The 18,590-nt window shown below is 35.4% G+C and overlaps 1 protein-coding gene across 22 annotated transcripts in view; it reads left to right on the top strand.

Moving 5' to 3' along the window:
- Positions 1 to 18,590, top strand: part of LOC140135614 (uncharacterized) — a 194,659-nt gene that overhangs the window by 168,377 nt on the left and 7,692 nt on the right. For 17 of the 22 annotated variants that reach the window (XM_072157169.1, XM_072157171.1, XM_072157170.1 and 14 more), the window contains 6 exons: positions 936 to 1,055; positions 1,225 to 1,341; positions 9,122 to 9,202; positions 10,651 to 10,683; positions 10,953 to 11,057; positions 12,094 to 14,179. In XM_072157169.1, coding sequence (XP_072013270.1) covers positions 936 to 1,055; positions 1,225 to 1,341; positions 9,122 to 9,202; positions 10,651 to 10,683; positions 10,953 to 11,057; positions 12,094 to 12,329 — 692 coding nt within the window. In that variant the 3' untranslated portion in view covers positions 12,330 to 14,179. Of the gene's footprint in view, positions 1 to 935; positions 1,056 to 1,224; positions 1,342 to 9,121; positions 9,203 to 10,650; positions 10,684 to 10,952; positions 11,058 to 12,093; positions 14,180 to 18,590 lie in introns of those variants that run through there. The other 5 variants (XM_072157178.1, XM_072157165.1, XM_072157166.1 and 2 more) reach the window with 3 other exon arrangements.

Raw genomic sequence — 18,590 nt, 5'->3', positions numbered from 1 at the left:
ATTAATAATCTAATTTGATATGATGAATGAAGTTAATGTGAGTCATCTATTACTAATATTGACATCCAGATATTAGCCATATAAATTAAGGGTTACCTTAAGGGGTTACCTTAAGGGGTTAAGGCAAGAAGGCCCCATCTCCAATAGCTGCCAGGTGTCATATGTGTCAATTATCTAAAGGGCAGCTATTGCAAATGGGGGTTGTCATGCACCAACCACTCTTTGGTTCCTTTTGTGTGATCACCTGCTACATGATGTAATATTACGATAGTTTTTTAGAATTAGAAGTAGAATTTTTTGAGCTCTGTTAAATGGAATAAAAATATGCGCATATTTATTTCATGCAACAAATTTTGTTTTGTATATAAATTGCAAATGTAAACAATGGCCCACCAGATATTGATAATGCTAATGAAGATAATGATATATTGAATCAAACAGCTCTGAGGAGCTCTGATGGCCCAATCAAACGGTTCACTGCATCGAAGAGCTGCCTGGCCATGATACCCAATGTCTTTTTCCTAGCATCTTAAAGCTGAAAAACAAATGGGCGCTGGGCGGGGATGAAATGCCAAATACACAACATACAGTGATAAAAGCCCATACACATGAGAACAACATCAAAATACAAATAAGATTTATATCTGGAGGTGAACACAACTAAAGATCGTTTTAGGGTATTGGAAATAACAAACAAATGTGGTATTTGACAAATCCTGATGTGAAGATAATAATTATTGTAATTATTTACATTTACATATTTGTATGTCAACATACATCATTACTGTGCAGCACATTTTAAACAATTTAAATGATAAAAATAGTATCTTATGATAATTTGATGATAAGTATCAGAAGGCAACAAATGGACGGTTTGGAAATAAGCACTTCATTGAAATTGCAGATAATTTCTTATTATAACTTGCTCTTTCTAGGTCCTTCACCGTGTTCTCCAAATCCATGTTCCAATGGCGGTACATGTAACTCCGTCGGTAATAGCTTCACATGTTCTTGCCGACAAGGATTTACAGGCAACACGTGTCAAACTCAAATAGGTAAGTTGATTAGTTTATATATTTGCACCAAGATGTATTATTATTATTTCAATGGACATTTTAATAAAACCGGAAGACGAGCGTATCAGAAGGCAACAAATGGACGGTTTGGAAATAAGCACTTCATTGAAATTGCAGATAATTTCTTATTATAACTTTCTCTTTCTAGGTACGGCGTGTTCTCCAAATCCATGTTCCAATGGAGGTACATGTAACTCCGTCGGTAATAGCTTCACATGTTCTTGCCCAGACGGATTTACAGGCAACAGGTGTCAAACTTCAACAGGTGAGTATTAGCATATTGGCTTCAAGATGTATTATTAATTCAAGGGATATTTTAAAGGCACATTCAGTGATTTGCTCATCCGGACGATCGTAAAGATCATCAAAATTCAGATTTTGGCACCTTTGCCATTGTCATAGATGTGCTAACATAGCCTGCTAGTAGCTCAGCCGAAATCCGTGTATTCAAGACAAAATAAGGCATTTACATGAATCTGTAATTTACATACTGACAGTATATAAATATGTATTTGAATGGGGTTTCAACTTCATCAATACTGCTGTTTTCTTCGTTTTTTGCCATATTTTTCATTTTAAAAATGCTAACTTACAATTTGAATGACTTATCCTTCACTTTAAAGCTTTTTATAAACAATTTTGATATACACTTGCGCTGGGATCACTGAATGGAACTTTTATCAAACCTGGAAGACGAGTGTATTACTTTATTGCGCTAATAGCTATTATGGTAGTTTTGTGATTACCACACAAGAAGTTGCGTACCGTTCCATGGTCACTAAAGAACGGTAGTGATGGGCCTCAATGTGTTACCATCGGATCACAATGGGCTATTCCGTTTAAAATCCACACGCCCCGTGGAAGATTTTGGAAATATCTTCCACAGGGGGAATATGAATTTCAAATGGAATGAACACATTAGCAGTTCCACATGAAACTCCCCTCCCTCTGTGGAAGATTCAGGTTGAATCTTTCTCAGAGAGTGTATGGAATTCAAATGGAGCTGCATAATATGTTCATTCCGTTTGAAATTCATACTCCCCCTGTGGGAGATATTTCCAAAATCTTCCACAGGAGCGTGGATTTTAAATGGAATGGCCCAATCTAGTCACGTGCCTTTAAGAAAAAACATTATATTAGGTTTTTATTTTTTATGTAATTTGTAAAACTGTTAAATTGACGTTCTGTCATGGAAAACAGAAACACGGTACTCGACAGTTATAGTTTGTTAAAACAAATCGTAAAAAATTACAAAACATCAGGTCTCTGCATTTTGTATTTTGCAAGCGACCTAAATGTTGTATGTTCGTACAGTCACTTATAGATACACGAAATTGCTGTTTTCGTACCATTTTGTCAATATTTGCCTGTAAAAAATACCTAATAAGAACTATATAGACGTAGCCTTAACTGTTAAGCTTTTCTCACAAATGATACGGTGTTATAGGAAGACTGATAGTACCTTAATTTTTAATGTTTAGATTGGTGTGTTTCAGCAATGGGCTAACATCGCTTATTCCTAATCATGCTAATTACTTAGATATATTAACTATCATTTCAACAGTTTGATCTCTAATGTTTATAATATACTGCATTTAACCTTCATACCGTAGAATTCCGTCTAGAAGCATATATGCCTCTAAACGAGGGTTTTTTTAAACGAAAGATATGAAAGGCCAATACCCTTCTCAAAAACATTGCAATAGATTGGTCTTACAAATATACATGTTTGTACAGCCGCCTTTATCAGTAATATAGTTGTTCAAACTCCAAATAACGTTTTTTGTTGAGAGTGATATATATGCTTGTAGACAGAATTTTATGGTATATTGCTAAAACTGTGGACTTGGTTTTTCATTATCGCTCACCTAAACACATACATTTTCTCATTACAAGGCGACAAATACATTTGAAGTAGTGTGAGGAAGAACTCTATACTTTTTAAACGGTTGATTGAATAGAAAACATCTTCAACCTCCCTTCGTAGTTCTAGGGTTAAAAGGCAACAAAATAAATTTTTAGCACATCCATTGCTGTTAATAATTATTGTTTTGACTTAATTCGTCTCCGAAAGTTGTGATCGAGAGAGGTAAATTCATTAGCAAAATTATAGATGTAGCTGATAGGAAATGATTGGTTGATGCATTCAGGTGTCAAGCGACATCGCTCAGGAGTTAAGATTTCTTCAACTTGCAAAAGCGACGTCGTTTTAGCTTCAGCGATTTGTAACATTGATCGGCTTGACGTTCTGAAAGCAGAAGTCAACACTGAGCATACGTGGGCATTACTTTTCTGCAAAAGCGATCCAGTATAAATTCAGCTTTACTCAATAGCACATCTAACCACGGTACACTACAATGACTTGATTTATAAAACAAACGCTTTATTAGTTTGAATCGGCTAGATACCTGCATTTTTAGGTAATTTATCGTTGTTAAGAGACACAGGTGTAATAGAGGTTATCCACGTTACTCATGTGTGACTTCTAACAAAAGGCGCTGGTTCCCGTAGTATTCCTCATTCATATCAATTCAATGCGCGACCTCGGCGTTACTTGCATGACTTTGGCGGGCTATTTTGAAACAGTCATGGTTGTACATACAGGCACTTCTTTTGAAAATCCGAAACCAGATATAGCAGTTGCTGATAGGATATGCAGCTTATAGAACACGGATAACCTCTATTCCTTGAAAGCGTCCAATCTCTTTTTACTTTCAGTCATGCTCCCCTTAAATAGTTAAAGGGTTTGGCGAAAACCTGCCAAACATAAGAACTTTATCTATATACCTATGGCCTGCTCCTAATTCCAGAAAAATGCAGTACTGATTTGTACAGACATAAGAAACACAGCCCAATCATAATCATTTAGTAAAAACAGGGACAATGTGACACAACATCCAATGGTTGAATAACACAAAATGTGTCAACAATGTTTAAACCCAATATATATTTTGTTATAGAAAATGTGTTTGCTGAAAAACTAAAGTACATATACTGAAATAGACTGACACTAAGAGCCAGTAGGCGCGGCGGTTTTTCCCTCGCCTTGTATCACTAAGGTCCCCGGTTCAAGCCCCGGCCGTGTCCAAGGACTGTATGTGTAGCTGTATGTGCACTTGGTTTATCTATAGCAGAGAAATTACAACGCTTTGAATCCTCCGAGATCTGGAAAAAGGCGCTGTATAAAATTTATTTTTATTTATTTATATATATTACACGTTGTACACGGTTTATATTACAAGTCTTAAATTGCCACGGAATACAATAAAAACACCTTAAAACGCATGATTCAGGCCCTCATTTTCAAAAGTTAATCAAATGTTATTGCCAGTTCCAACTAAAGGATTAGGATTCAGCTATTTTATTTAGCAAAACAGGATAATATTTTTTTTAAATCTCAACAAATGAGTACTGTATTTTTTTAAAATCTGGGAGTAGTGGTGTAATTGTGTCAAGACCTCTATTCAATGCCCCTGGTCAATGCCTGGATATAATGGAACTGGCTTCATCAGTGAACTGTTGTTTGCTTGTTTTTACGGTTTTTGGAGTCATGGTGCATGACTGAAAGTAAAAACATTACATTTTAGTTCGTAATTGTCTGTGACCTGTCCTTGACAATCTCCTGTATTGTAACTTGAGCGTATCAAAGCGCAATTGTGAATACTATAACCAGAAAAATTAAATAGCGTGTCTGTTACGCTCCATTGTAAACACTACGATATCTCAACAGAAATGTGGGTATTAATAATGCTCTATACATGTAATACAAGGCGCTATGGGTTTGGGATTTTATATTCCTACATTAGTTGAACCAATGTTTTTTGGCATCCTTAAACCTGAAATGATAAAAATTTGATAGGTGCCATTTTTTCTATGCCCCTTGTGGTTCCCACGAGGGGTTGAAGGTCACAGTGGGGAAAAACTTTCTGATAGTCCTATCATGTTGTAATGTATCTCAAAATGTTTCTCTTATCATACGGAATTCAAAAAAATCAATTGTCATATTTTTCTACGATGCTTAGTTTAGATGTTATAAGGTCGAATAGGTCAAATGTCAAAAATTTCATACACAGAGGCCAAAATTAAATAATGGTCCGATTTCATCGAATAATATGTACAAGCATAACATTTGACCCATAATTTCATTCGATTCTGAGGTTATACATTTCTCAAATAAATTATTTTCATCGATCTCTCGCTTACATTCATCATCAAATTCTAATGTTGTCAAGAGGAGTAATTTAAGACAAATTTCGATTGAATCGGTGCATTTTGAAAATTTACCTTTTGTGCATGCGATATTTGACATTTGACCTTGTTTATTCTATAACTCCTTAACTAAGCACCCTAGTGCAATAGGACAATTAACATTTTTTTAAATTCCTAGCAAGGAGAGGAACAATTTGAGGTACAGCATGATAGAACATATTAATAGGTCATATTAACTTTTGACCCCATTATGACTTTCGACTCTTCGTGGGAAGTATGGGGGCATAGAAAAAATGGAACCAATGCTAGTTTTATCCTTTGAGGTGTAAGGATGCCAAAAAAACATAGGTTCCATTAATGCAGGAAAACTAGATGCTAACTCAAAAATAACCCAATAACGCCCTGTAGGCCCCTACTAATATAACAATGGCAAATTTTGCTGCGGTCAAAATCGATTGCAGAACATCATAACTAATATTTCTATAAACTAACCCCTGCTCTATGGCAAATAAAATATTTTTAGCGGCGCAAACTACTGATCCAAAATATAGTGCAAAAATGTTGATATGTAAGAGAAGGAAACCCGTATTTGTGGGTCCTCTCGTACCGTACATGTCTTGTTCGAGACATAATCTCTATTCGCTTCCCGCCATTTGGTATAAAGTGGATACAAGAAGGACAACTGCAAATTACATTGTGCGGGATGCTGTAGCTTCTTTATGCGGGATGCCTCATCAGTCACTTGGACTTGCGCTAACAATCAATATAGAGAGCTCGTAGGCTATGAGCTGAAAAAGGTATGACTACTTAACTTCAATTTATTTGACTAATTTCTTACAACCTAATGATTTGCTCATTTGTGACCGTACATGACGAATGAGCCGTAAATTCCTCCCCGGTTAATTTTGTTTTATTTCGTGTTTAGAAAATATATATCATAAGCTTTAAAATGGTATATCATTTGACTTCAAACGATACCCAGAAGCGGGGTTATGGTTTGCTGAACTTTGCTCCTTCAAAAAAATGGTAGCTTTTTTCGTTTCTACATGTGTCTCTTTTTCCACATTGCTGGTAATAAATATCAAACAGTCATAATTGGCGGTCATTTCAAATCATCCCCAGGTCAACGAGGTTCAATTGTTGGTTATACATACTTAGACAAAATACAATGCTTTGTAACCCAACACTTGAACAGGATTTAGCTAAAGCAAACAAAGACCAGAGCTATTAAGGTAGAAGCTTATGATCCTCTTCAACAATAAGATTATTGATTGATTTAAAAAAAGATTCACTCAAAATGAGATAAATGTCGCGCCAACTTGAAGTACCGATGAATACGACATTCATGCACATTTTACACTGTAACTCAGACTACAATTCAGGACATTTACGGCTCATTCGTGCTGTACGGTCACATTTGTTTAGATGAAGCAAAATGCGTGTTGTGATATGTAGATTTGACACACTGTTTAATGTAAATGTAACATGTTTAATGTACTTACAGGTCTAAGGGACGCATCATTAGACTTCAGGGGGTAGGAAGTTTTGGAAAAAACTTTCCCCACTACATGAGCAAAAAAAAACTTTCCCCACCTAATTGTGTATAAATGCATGAAATTAAAAAACAAAAAAATTCCCCCACCCCAACTTCCTAACCCCCCTTGAAGTCTAATGGTGCGTCCCTAAAATACATGGTGGTGCCAGAACATGTATCCTTCACGTGCCCTACACTGCTGAAACAGTGTTTAGAAAAAAAACCTTTCCTTTTCCCTTATTTCCCAAAACTGGCCAAATATTACGAATTGACTTTTATTGCCAGTTAGAACTAACTAAAGGATAAGATTTAGCTATGTTTCATTTGGCAAAAGAGGATAATAAAAATATTAGTGCTGTATTTTTCTGGAATAGGAAGTGTTTTGGGAATTGACACGTAATGTGTATCTTCTAAACGTGATAGAAAGAATGTGTTTAATTATCAAACACACATTTTTGCAGTGTATTTATTGGAATATAGATAATTATATATTCTCTGGTGTCAAATCATTACCTATTTCAAGCGAGGAAGCAATAACGACGAACGTTTAGACTTACATAAGGGTAGACGAAGTATTGTTGGTCGAAGCAGCAAAAAAAAATTATGTTAAAAAATAACACTTTGATGTTTTGCAAAAGTTTATTTTACAAATCATATAATTTGAAAACTTGCTTGATTCATTGTTGTTAATGAGTTGTGTACGTTTTGTGTTGTTGTTTCAGCCCTCTTTACAACATAACTCAAAAACCACAGGACCTACAAAAGTATATCTGTGACATTTGAATTATTCTACACAATCGTTATGAAATTATTAATGCAAATTTTTGCCAAAGCTCGCTACCATTCGCAAGATGCTCTGTAGGCCTACTACCAAATCGCAACAAACAAAATAGTTGCTTACCTTAAAAACATCACAAACAAGTCTTTACTTTGGAAGTGCTCGCTTTCATCGTTGTCATTCCTCACGCTTGATTAAGGCACCACGTCGAATTTAGTCCTATAGAGCTATCGGTGCCCGGTTAGGTACCGATTACTCTTAACATCACTCTTTGGAGATGTAATAAATTGAATCAAGCATAATAATTACAATTGCATAGTGCTATTGTTTCTCATTGCAATAAAAATACACTGTAAAAATGTTTAGGGTACGATAAAAAGTGCCATCGGAACCTCTTCGGGCACCAATAGTGCTATAGGACCAAAAATATGTTGTGCCTAAAGTGTTAATGGGTAAGGTCGGTTTGAGGATAATAACAATAACCATAATAATAATATACTTGTGGGAGAGCGTGGCGCAATGGTTAGGGTACTTGCCTTTAGTGCATGAGGTCCCGGGTTCAATTCCCGGCGGTGGAGTTTTGCTGGGATATTGACTTGGAAAAAAAAGTCTGAAATTAATTGGCAACTTCTGCAGATTAAATTCAGACTTCCGCTCTCCCCCATGGTTCATTTAGAAATGACTCATGAAAGTACTCCGTCTTTCGGAGGGGACGTTAAGCCGCGTCGGTCCCGTGTGCAGAGAGCCATACCTGTACATGTATTTCGCAGCCAGTTTCGAAAAGAGTAGGGTGCTAACCCCTGACTGTTCCCAACCCGTCTCTGTGTTCAAATATGGACCCCAATGGAAATAAGCTTCAATAGAGGCTTTCTTGGGTTATCCAGGGTTGTCGAAACCCGAACAAATCAAATCAAATCAAATCAAATATGAGAGTGTACGTTAGCTTAAGTAATTATGGTAATATATAATCATATTAGCATTGATATCTCAATTTATGCAACGTTTCTATCATGTGTGTATTTGTGACGTGTCATGTCAAAAGGAGACACTTGTGGGCAGGATCGTAAATGGAAAAATAGCCAAAAATCTGTCCGGAGGTTGATTTTTTCACAATTTGGGTTTGTTACGAATTTGTGATGTTATTAATGTTAAAAATATTGTCTGATAGTTTCAGACCGGAATATAACTGGCATCTTGTATTTTTTGAGACATTTTTCAAGTTAATTCCTACTCTCAGCATTGTCAATAATATTTTTAAAGGCTGATATCTCAATTTCCAATTTTATAATACCATAAACATAACTCCATAAATAAGGAAAACGGCCTTGTGGAGCAAAATATGTCTATTTAAGATATGTAAACACATCTAAATTGATAACCTGCCCAAAAGTGTCTCCTTTTGACATGACACGTCACATTTAAAGCTCGTCGAATACGTGGACAATAACAATAAAGCATAATATTGTTTTGAAACTCTCTGTGTTTGCATGATTGTAAACTATTCATATTATCTTTTATTTTCAGCAAATCCCTGCGCTAGTAACCCTTGCCCACCTCAACTACAATGTTTCTACACAACTAGCCCTAGTCAGTATATATGTTCAGGTAAGTCTATAGGTTTCAATAGACGTGTTTATTAAATAAAATTTTATACTTTGATAAACCTCTTGCAGGTAACCCTTGTATTATTTATAATAATCGCGGAGCTAATGTAATACTGTATAATATTGGGTAAAGCATTATGTTCTAATATAATGTAGAAGTCAAATTCACCAATTACTCCTTCCTTCCGACCCCCACTAAACTTAACCTTACTCACTGCATTGCGAGCGACTTGATAACAATACTATTATGTATGCAGATGAGGGTTTCTCGTATTTTCTCCTAAAAGTGATGTTAAAAAGAAGGTCTTCTTTCCTTTGATCAGTTGACGCAAGACTCACAAGATACAAGTCCCTTAAGACATTTTTGTATAATCCAGAAACTACTTAATCAATTATCTTGTTTTCATACACTCTTATATCAAAGCAGCCAATCAGAAAAGCGGTTGGTAAGGTGCATTGATTTTGTATAATGGCACTCCGTGCACTACGCGCAGTGCTTTTGCACGCGTTCGTGTTGTGTTGAATTGATTAATTTTTGGGTGGGTTGTTACATTTACATTTTGGTTCTATAAAAACAACAAAAAGCACGTTTTTCTGTGGAAGTGGAAGTGGGTATGACAGGTTTCACACCAGGTGACTATAGAGTATAGCATTTATAGACAGTTTTAACAACTTCTTTGACTTATTGCACTTTTTTTTTACTCATCCTGTATGTATATAGCTATAGCTACATGATATGTAGGCATAGTAATGTGCGAACATACCTTATACCATAATATATGTATAGTATACCAATTACCATTACGTTGTCCTTGCACATGGAAACAAAATAGTTTTAAAGAAGAGTTGTGCTTATCTAACTATTTATGAGATAATTTCCTCTGATAATTTCAGCACACATTAATATGCCATATTTATAGATGAGTTGACCTCAATGGTTATCAACAAAGGCAAGTGACTGGTATATCGATATGCTTGAGTGAATCCCGTGCAACCATTGTTCAATAGCCTTATTGTGATGTGGCGGGAGTTTTAAAAATACGAGCCCTGAACAAAATATGAGGCGTGCGCATACTGCCAGGCATTGACGTCAGAAGTCACCTCATCTATATAGAAGCAATATTGACACGCTCAAACATTTTACAAACCATTTCAGTAACGCTGGACTAATAACGTGAATTGAATAATAGCAAACTGGAATTGGCCATGAAACTCCAAAAAACAACAGCAACAAAAAACAACAACAAACAAACAAAAACAACAACCAAAAAAACAAAACGAAAAAAACACCCAAAAAAACAAAACAAAAAACACCAAATGGTGGCTCTGACTGGTTGGTGCGCAATGTGATGAAGTACGTAGTTACCATGGTTATAATGGCATGACATCAAATTTCTGCTTACAAACTCTATTATAACAGCCTTTTTTGTCGTTTTTTCGTTTATACAGGAAACACTGGCAGAAAACGTCGTGATGTTGATGGTAAGTAAAAGTGTTGATGAAAGCGATACTGATCATAATGATAGTGATAACAATAATGATAATGATGGCGATGATGATGATGATGAAGATGATGATGATGATAATGATGATGATGATGATGAAAACGACTATGGTGAGATATACCATTGATTGACACAATTGACATCTTGGTGGGACAAAGATGATGCTTAACAAATGCGGATTTTTAGTCATGTCATGATACTTTACATCGAACCTTACCTAACACAGACATCTTTAACTACTTCTAGGTGTGAGCTCAAATGGACCATGTCAAAATGGTGGACTAGTGGAAGAAGGTGAACACGGTTCCAGATGCACCTGTCGACCAGGATTTACCGGCATCCTATGTGAAGGTAATTGACATGTTACTATTTATACAAGAACATGCACTATGGACCACAATAGCCTCATCCCAATGGCGTAGTCCAATAACCTCAATTACATAATTATAGTGCAAAATTTGACCTCAAGTTGCAGAGTATGAGTTTTTGTACCCACATTTTCAAAGGTCATTCAATGAATCTACAAAAGTATTGGAATTTAAGAACTGTGCTCCTGATAGATGAGCATGCTGTGAATCCTATTTATGAACTACTACAGTGTTTCTCAATAAACACACTAATCAGACCCCTTTTAGACCCCAAGTTTATTTTTATTATTCAATGGTCACAATTTGTCCATATCCTTAAACAGTACTACTACTATCTTTGAATATGATTGCCAAACAAATTATAAAATTATTGTCGTTGAGATACTGGGTGTCTCGACAAGATCGTCGGTGAATTTAGAAATTTACGCACATAAAAACATCAATCAATGATAATCAGTAACGCTTCATGTGCGATCGGTAAGATTTGTCAAAATTAAAAAAATTACGTGATAGCTATTTTTTCATGTTGTTGGTTTCGGTCATTTAAATACCCAAAAGTTTCCGACGATACATTTCTTTCAGGGACACCTTGGATGACAATGTAGGCAAACTGAGTCCACAAACAGTTAAGATTATTCTGGCAGCGGAAATGTATTTCAGTGGGTTTGGGACTAAAACACATCCATAAAAATTGCCAATGGTGTAAACTACATTTTTGAATTTATGGCTGAAACTATAACAAACTTAAGGTACAAACTTGTATTAATGATAAGTAACAGTCATCAAAGTCATGCTTGAGCGGAGATATATAGTAGTTGCTAGGACTTACTGACCAACCCTCGTATATATACAAAATTAAGAAATTTGCTGAATCTTGGATCTTATGATGATGACGATGATGAACGAGACATAATGAATAAAAAAAGTGATTGTTTAATAGCAACTTAATAATTATGATGATTCGTACCATTATGTTCTTCTGTTAACGAATATTTTCAAACCGTTTTTCCTTTGTCTAGTTCAAATAGAGTTAGAAGACATCAATCGGACCATGGTTCCTACAAATCACGATCTCCAGCCGCCGATCCCAAGAGGACACTTCCTGACGAACGCAACTGTAATGGTCGCAATGGCTGTTCTAATGATAGTAATCGTTGTGCTAGCATTAGTTGTATGCCGTCTCAGACCAAGGAATAGGAACAGTATATTACTAGGCAAATCACAACGTGCTGACGAAGTAGCAATAGTTCAGTAGTCTCATACTGACTAGCTATCTAGGGTTGTAATATTTAAGTCATTTAGTATGCTCTTTTTTAATTTTTGCCATTCATATATAATAAATTTGGTGTTGGGTGTGCGTGATAAAAAAAAGGTTTAAAAATCCTTTTTTGCCCAAGGAATAGATAAAGCATTATATTTTTCAAAGTTTTAGGGGCCTGAGCTTTCGATCCTAGCAGGATCTTTATCAAAGGCATTATTTTCGTACACAAAAAGTGCCAGTATAATTATGTGTTTGTAATTTGCATTCCTAAAGACTTAGACCGCATTCATAGACCGCATTTTCTTGAGCTTTTCAAAATAGGCCGCAAATATGATATTATGTGTTAGGGGAATAGGGGGAGTGATTCACCCTTATATTTTTAGTAGGTTGCAATGGTTTTGTGTGTCTCTGATTTAACCGTTGTAGTGTACCATATGACTTGTTTCAGTCTACCAATGTAACGCTTTGAGACATAATACATCTATGTATCGCGCCTTTACAAGCATGGTTATATTATTATCGGTATTAATATTTCCTTTTTTCAATTTTCATTACTATAAAAGTATTTTTATAAAAGAAAGAAACTTCAAAATGGTTCGGATATTTTTTAAGCCTCATCTCACTTATCTGAATAAAAAAATGACACAAGAATGAAACTGAACACAAACTGTGAAAGCAATATTGCACCTGCATTGTGGCTCACTTGCCGCTATTGGGATCTGCATATTTTGGGTTTTTTATGTTGTGCAAGGAAACAAGTGGTTAAGGGTTATACTCTGCACCTTGTTAGCAATATCAGATGATTTTATAATTTGTATTAATTTGTATAAAAGAAAGGAAAACGTTATATTCATTTATTTTTTTACTGAAAATTATTTTATCTTATCTGGGGAACTTCATGTATAGTGTTCACTATAAACACTATGATAAATCCTAATATTAATAGGCTAACTAGTATATCCATTTTTGCTATATAATTACCGGCATTTGACACTCTTTAGTATCTTCATCTACTCTAATAAGTCCCTAAATGGGCTATTCCAGTTGAAATCCATACACTCCTATAACTTTAATCTCCCACACAGGAGGTGTAGACTTGCAATATAGTTTTTGTGTGTCGAAAATGCTTAAAATGACGTCACTTACAAAATTTTTTTATGAGCAACAGCCGGAGTTGTTTATTTAGTATGTCATTAGTTTTATACTGAGCAATTGGAATCCATCGGTTTGGATGTTTATTAAAAAGACTGCCTCTTCCAATTTCAAATCTTCTTGATAATGATATGAATATGATATGATATGATTTGAAGTGGGTTTAAGGTGATGTTTTGCTTGGTTATATTTTAAGTCAGAGTTGCAGTATTATTTCAATCGCTATTATTATAAAATTAGCTTCAAATATTATTAAGATGGTGCCAAAATTTATGAGAAATGACGTCATATAGAATAATATAATATTTAACTTTTTTGATATAGCCTCTAGGTTTTTAGTTATGAGATTCCAAACCAATACAGTAGAACATGTAGTTTTTTTCTCTTTGAATTTTACAAAATTGGACGCGGTAAAATTAGATTTCACTTACTCAGCGATTATTAGAAAGCCTTAGCTTGGACGGTTTGTCTGTCTTTTACCGATTTATGACGATTAAAAATGACCATAATATTGTTTAAAATCGGTGCCATTTTCGGCCATGAATTAGGGCAAAAAGTAGCCCAATTCTACGAATAGTAATGAGGCTAAATCAAAAAAGCTATGTCTCAAAGCCCATGACAATTTTAAAACGAATGCGGAATGCGTTTTAAAAATTTTGTATTTCTATTAAGGATTTTTTAACACTTAATGTTGGAATGTTCAAAAGTACACAGCATAAAATTGTGGTTGATTTACACAATTGAAGTACAAATATTGTTCATCAAAAGTAAATTTTCTTCCAAATTTGTCTCGAATATAATAATAATAATAATAATAATAATAATAATTAATTTGCCGTTTCAGCTAACATGAACGCGCTAAGATAAACGAACGCGCGCGGCAACTTTGATACAGCCTTTTCTTTTTAGCCTAATACACTATTATCAAAGTAGTAAAAGCTTTATCAAATCAATAAATGCTGAATGAATTTTGTACATTCTAGTTGAATTGTATAAATATAAATAATACTTAAAGTCATAATGTGCGATGTGCGATTTGCTCACAGCGACACCTCAATTTTCTCGAATTTCTGCTTTTTGCACGAGTGTAATCCCAATGATGTAGGGCAACTTAAATACTCTATGAAAGACTGAGCCTGAAATGCTTATAGTAAATTCAGGAGTTTGATTTTTAAAAAACCGGGATTCAAGTTAAATCGCCAACGTACCCCTACACACAATGGGCGCTGGAATGTAATCGCAATTTTCTCTGGTTGACCTCATTTGTTCGACCCGAAATTAAAAGAGGACATATCTGATAGTGGAAACTACCAATATTTGGGAAACAAATAAAAATCTATTTTGCAATTCGCACATTATTGCTTAAGGTGTTTTTGTAAGGTTGTTGTATAATACTTTTTTTCGTGCCATTTATATGCAATATATATATATTTCATAAATTGCTGGAATTAAGCAACATTATTTTGATATTAAAATACTTTTTAACACAATGATACTACATGTATTAAAGCAACGCATTTTACATTGAATTGTGTTTGTGCTCTATATATTAAATGAAGAATTGAAAATGCTGCAGCCAGTACTGAAGAAAATACTCCCTTGTTGCGCATACATTTGTGTTTATTTATTTATTTATTTTACACTCTGCCCTTTGTATGCAGAGTATGATGCAACAGGCAGATGAATAGGCTACGAGTAGTTTGTTCACGCAGAACAACGATAAAATGTCTCATTTTTATAGCTTGCCTATTTGAGTAAAGGCAACATGAAATTGAAAATTGAAAATTCGTATTACACATCCTGACGTTTTTGGAAAAGTGAGGAGGGATGGAGATGTGTTTTTCTTTTGGGGTGGGGGAGGGGGAGCAAAATTCGCATTGACACAGTTGTCACGTATAATTGACATTACTATTAGTTTTCAGCATCTTCGAGGAAAACGATACATGTGGTCCTTTTTACTTTAAGATTACATCCCTTAGATTGTCATAAAATAATTGAAAGTGAAACATTTTGACTAATAACTTACCATTTTAATAAAGTATTAAAACTTTTAATATAAAATTAAAAAGAAAAAAACAAAAAGAATAAAGAACTGATTCCAGAAAGTAAGGAGAGAGCCAGACGTGAAACGAATTAATTTTTTTTTATGTGGCCTGATGAATGAATAAATGAAATAAAATGTTGTTCTTGCAAAGGGATATCTTGTGCAGGTGTGTTTCATGCGCTATGTGTTCCAATAATATCACTGTTTAAGTGCATTGTCTGTTTCAGGAGGTATTCATTTTTCTTCAGTAATCAGTTAAAACATAGTGCTTGGATATACATTTTTTTTTAAATCCCGGTGTTAAAATTAGGCATGAAATTGTGTCTTTCAATGTAAGATTTTTGATTTTGACAGGCCTCAACTTCGCCCTTTTTTCGGAATTATATTTTTTGCGTTTCAAACTAATAATAGTTTTCCACCTCTGTAAGGCACATCGTGTGGGTCTATAATATGTATATTATAGTTTTGTCAGAATATCCGTTTCGATATCACCTTTTTTCACTTGCGACGGCCAAAATAATCGATATTTCTATTGTGGCTTGCATAATCATCCATCCATGGGTACATTCGTGAGTTGATTTTGACAAAATTGGTAGTCGGAATTAAAAATGGAAATTCATACCCGAAATTCTGACAAAATTACGACATATAGCTTTATATGATATGCTTTAGAAAGTTGGGAAATATCTTTCGCTAGCGAATTATATTACTTTGAAAAGCAAAAACATTGCCCCCCTCCCCATAAAAGCTCGCGAAGCAAGTTGAAGCCTGTGAAAATCGAAAATCTTACACTAGAAGCCTAAAGTTTAACATCAGGGTTTGAGAAAAATATACAGTAGGCCTACCAAGCATTATAGTTTTCTTCTGACATTTACCAAAGAAATTAGAATTATTGCTTTTCATTTGACCGAGAAAATTACCCAGGCAAAATTTAAGGCATGAGTCATGCCCATGAACATGCCAAGATCTTGCCATGAACATGCCAAGAACATGCCCTATGAATTTTCATGCCATTGAATATTTTATTTTGTCATGAGTTTAGTCAGAGCCTTGACATGTTCAGGGCATGTTCATGGGTAACTCATGGGCATGAATCGCGGTCAATGTCAAATTCTCTCTACTTCCATGCCCATAAATTCTTTATTCATGGGTAATTCATGGCATGAATCATGGTCAATGTCAAATTTTCTCTACTTCCATGCCCACTAATTCTTTATTCAAAGGCGTCAATTACAATTTTAATGGGTTCAAAATTAACCACCCATGAATTCTTGATAGAGGATTTTCATGCCATATACAAAACAAAAGAATCTTGCCATGTTCATGTGGCATGATTTGCATAGCAACCAGTAGCGAATTTTGGGAATACCCATGAATTTTTTTGCCTGGGTAATTATGGGTAATTAAACGTTTTGCAATTTCAACACCGAATTCGATCGTTTCAAGCGCCTAGTTAAGTGACGCCAAATTGGTCAAGCTGGGAGATTCCACATTTGTTGATAGAAAGACAGCCTAGGCTAATAGAAATTGGCACTCCATTCGTGGTGCATGGATAATAATAAAGTTTAAAACATGTAGGCCAAGCCTATGTCCGGCACTTAGGCAGGGTGATTCTTTGTTGGATTATTTTATTTGATCCTATTTGTGACCTCTTCTCATAATTTATTACTTTCCTTTTCTCACAACTAAAGTCTGAAACATCGAGTCGAAGTACCGTCCATGCGAACTTGGATGCCCGGCTTGGATGTAAGCTTAAGTTAAGCGCAAAGGCTTAGGCCTACATGTTGACGCAAATTCAAGAAAGTAGAAGTAAACTTGGAAGTATGACTATATCCCGCGACTATATCTGCCTCTGTATTTTGCAAACTAAAACAAGAATAGGGCCTATACAAAAATGAGAGTAGGCCTATGACTGAATTAATTTAGATGCCAAGACGCTGAAACTGATATCGTAAAAGTCACACCGGCGCTTGCACAAAGTTATGAATGAATCATGCCGTACAATGGTTTATACTCATCACATGTATATTGCCATGGTCGGGGCACGATTATGTAGGGCTATTTGCATGCTTGTCATGGGGTCGACCTGGCTAAAAATCCTGGCGTTTGCGGGCCGAATGTGGCAACCCAAAATTTATGGTCGACCTGGGAGAAACTTATTTACGATAACTTAGGTGCTCTATCGTGTGCGATACGCTATTTTTGGTCGACCTGGGATTTTTTTCTCCCAGCATGACCCAAAACGCTTAAGTGACTGAGTGGGTCTATAGCCATCGACTGACTAGCGTTCTACGTGAATGGAGCAGTACAAAAAATCAATGATTTTGGATTTTAAGGCGGATCTGACTTGACCAGAGGTTGACGGGTCCTGTGAAAATAGTTTTGTAAGAATTTTCAAGGCTACTGTGACCTTTTGAATCCTGGTCAAGACATGGCTGCCCGAATATCATATTATGATTTATAGTTGGTATTGCTGCAATTCATATCTATGCAACAAGACCAACATTATTAAATTTGACCGATCAAAACAACGGACATGTTTCATATTGCTACCCTACCCATATATTTAGCAACTCAAATACCATCGAAGATCCATAAGGTAACCAATATATGAAAAATGACCCGTAATAACCGAAAATATATTATCTTACGTGGGCTTTGGCAGAAAAAGACAAGATTGTTGGTACTTTTCCACAAATAGCATCTCGATTTGAAATCCCTTAGGGACCGTTCACAAACACTTGTTAGGGGGGCCTGATGCAAAAAGGGTGGGCCCTGAAATTTTTTGACCCTCCTAAGGGGGACTCTGAAAAAAATGACCACAAATTTCCTGGGAAAATTGAGTTTATATGCTTTTCTATGGGGTTGACCCATAATTTTCATGTCAAAAAAAAGGGGGGGGGGCTGATATTTTTGAGATCTGTAAAGGGGGGGTGGCCAAAAATTTTCCCGATGAATTTTTGTGCATCAGCCCCCCTAACAAGTGTTTGTGAACGGTCCCTTACGGGAATTTCACGAAGATCTACTGCAAATTGTTATCTTGTCAGTGTATTAAATTA

Source organism: Amphiura filiformis, chromosome 16 (genome assembly GCF_039555335.1).
Source record: "Amphiura filiformis chromosome 16, Afil_fr2py, whole genome shotgun sequence".
Lineage (NCBI taxonomy): Eukaryota > Metazoa > Echinodermata > Ophiuroidea > Amphilepidida > Amphiuridae > Amphiura > Amphiura filiformis.
Note: the sequence above shows the minus strand (reverse complement) of the source record. Positions and strands in the feature narration are given on the sequence as shown.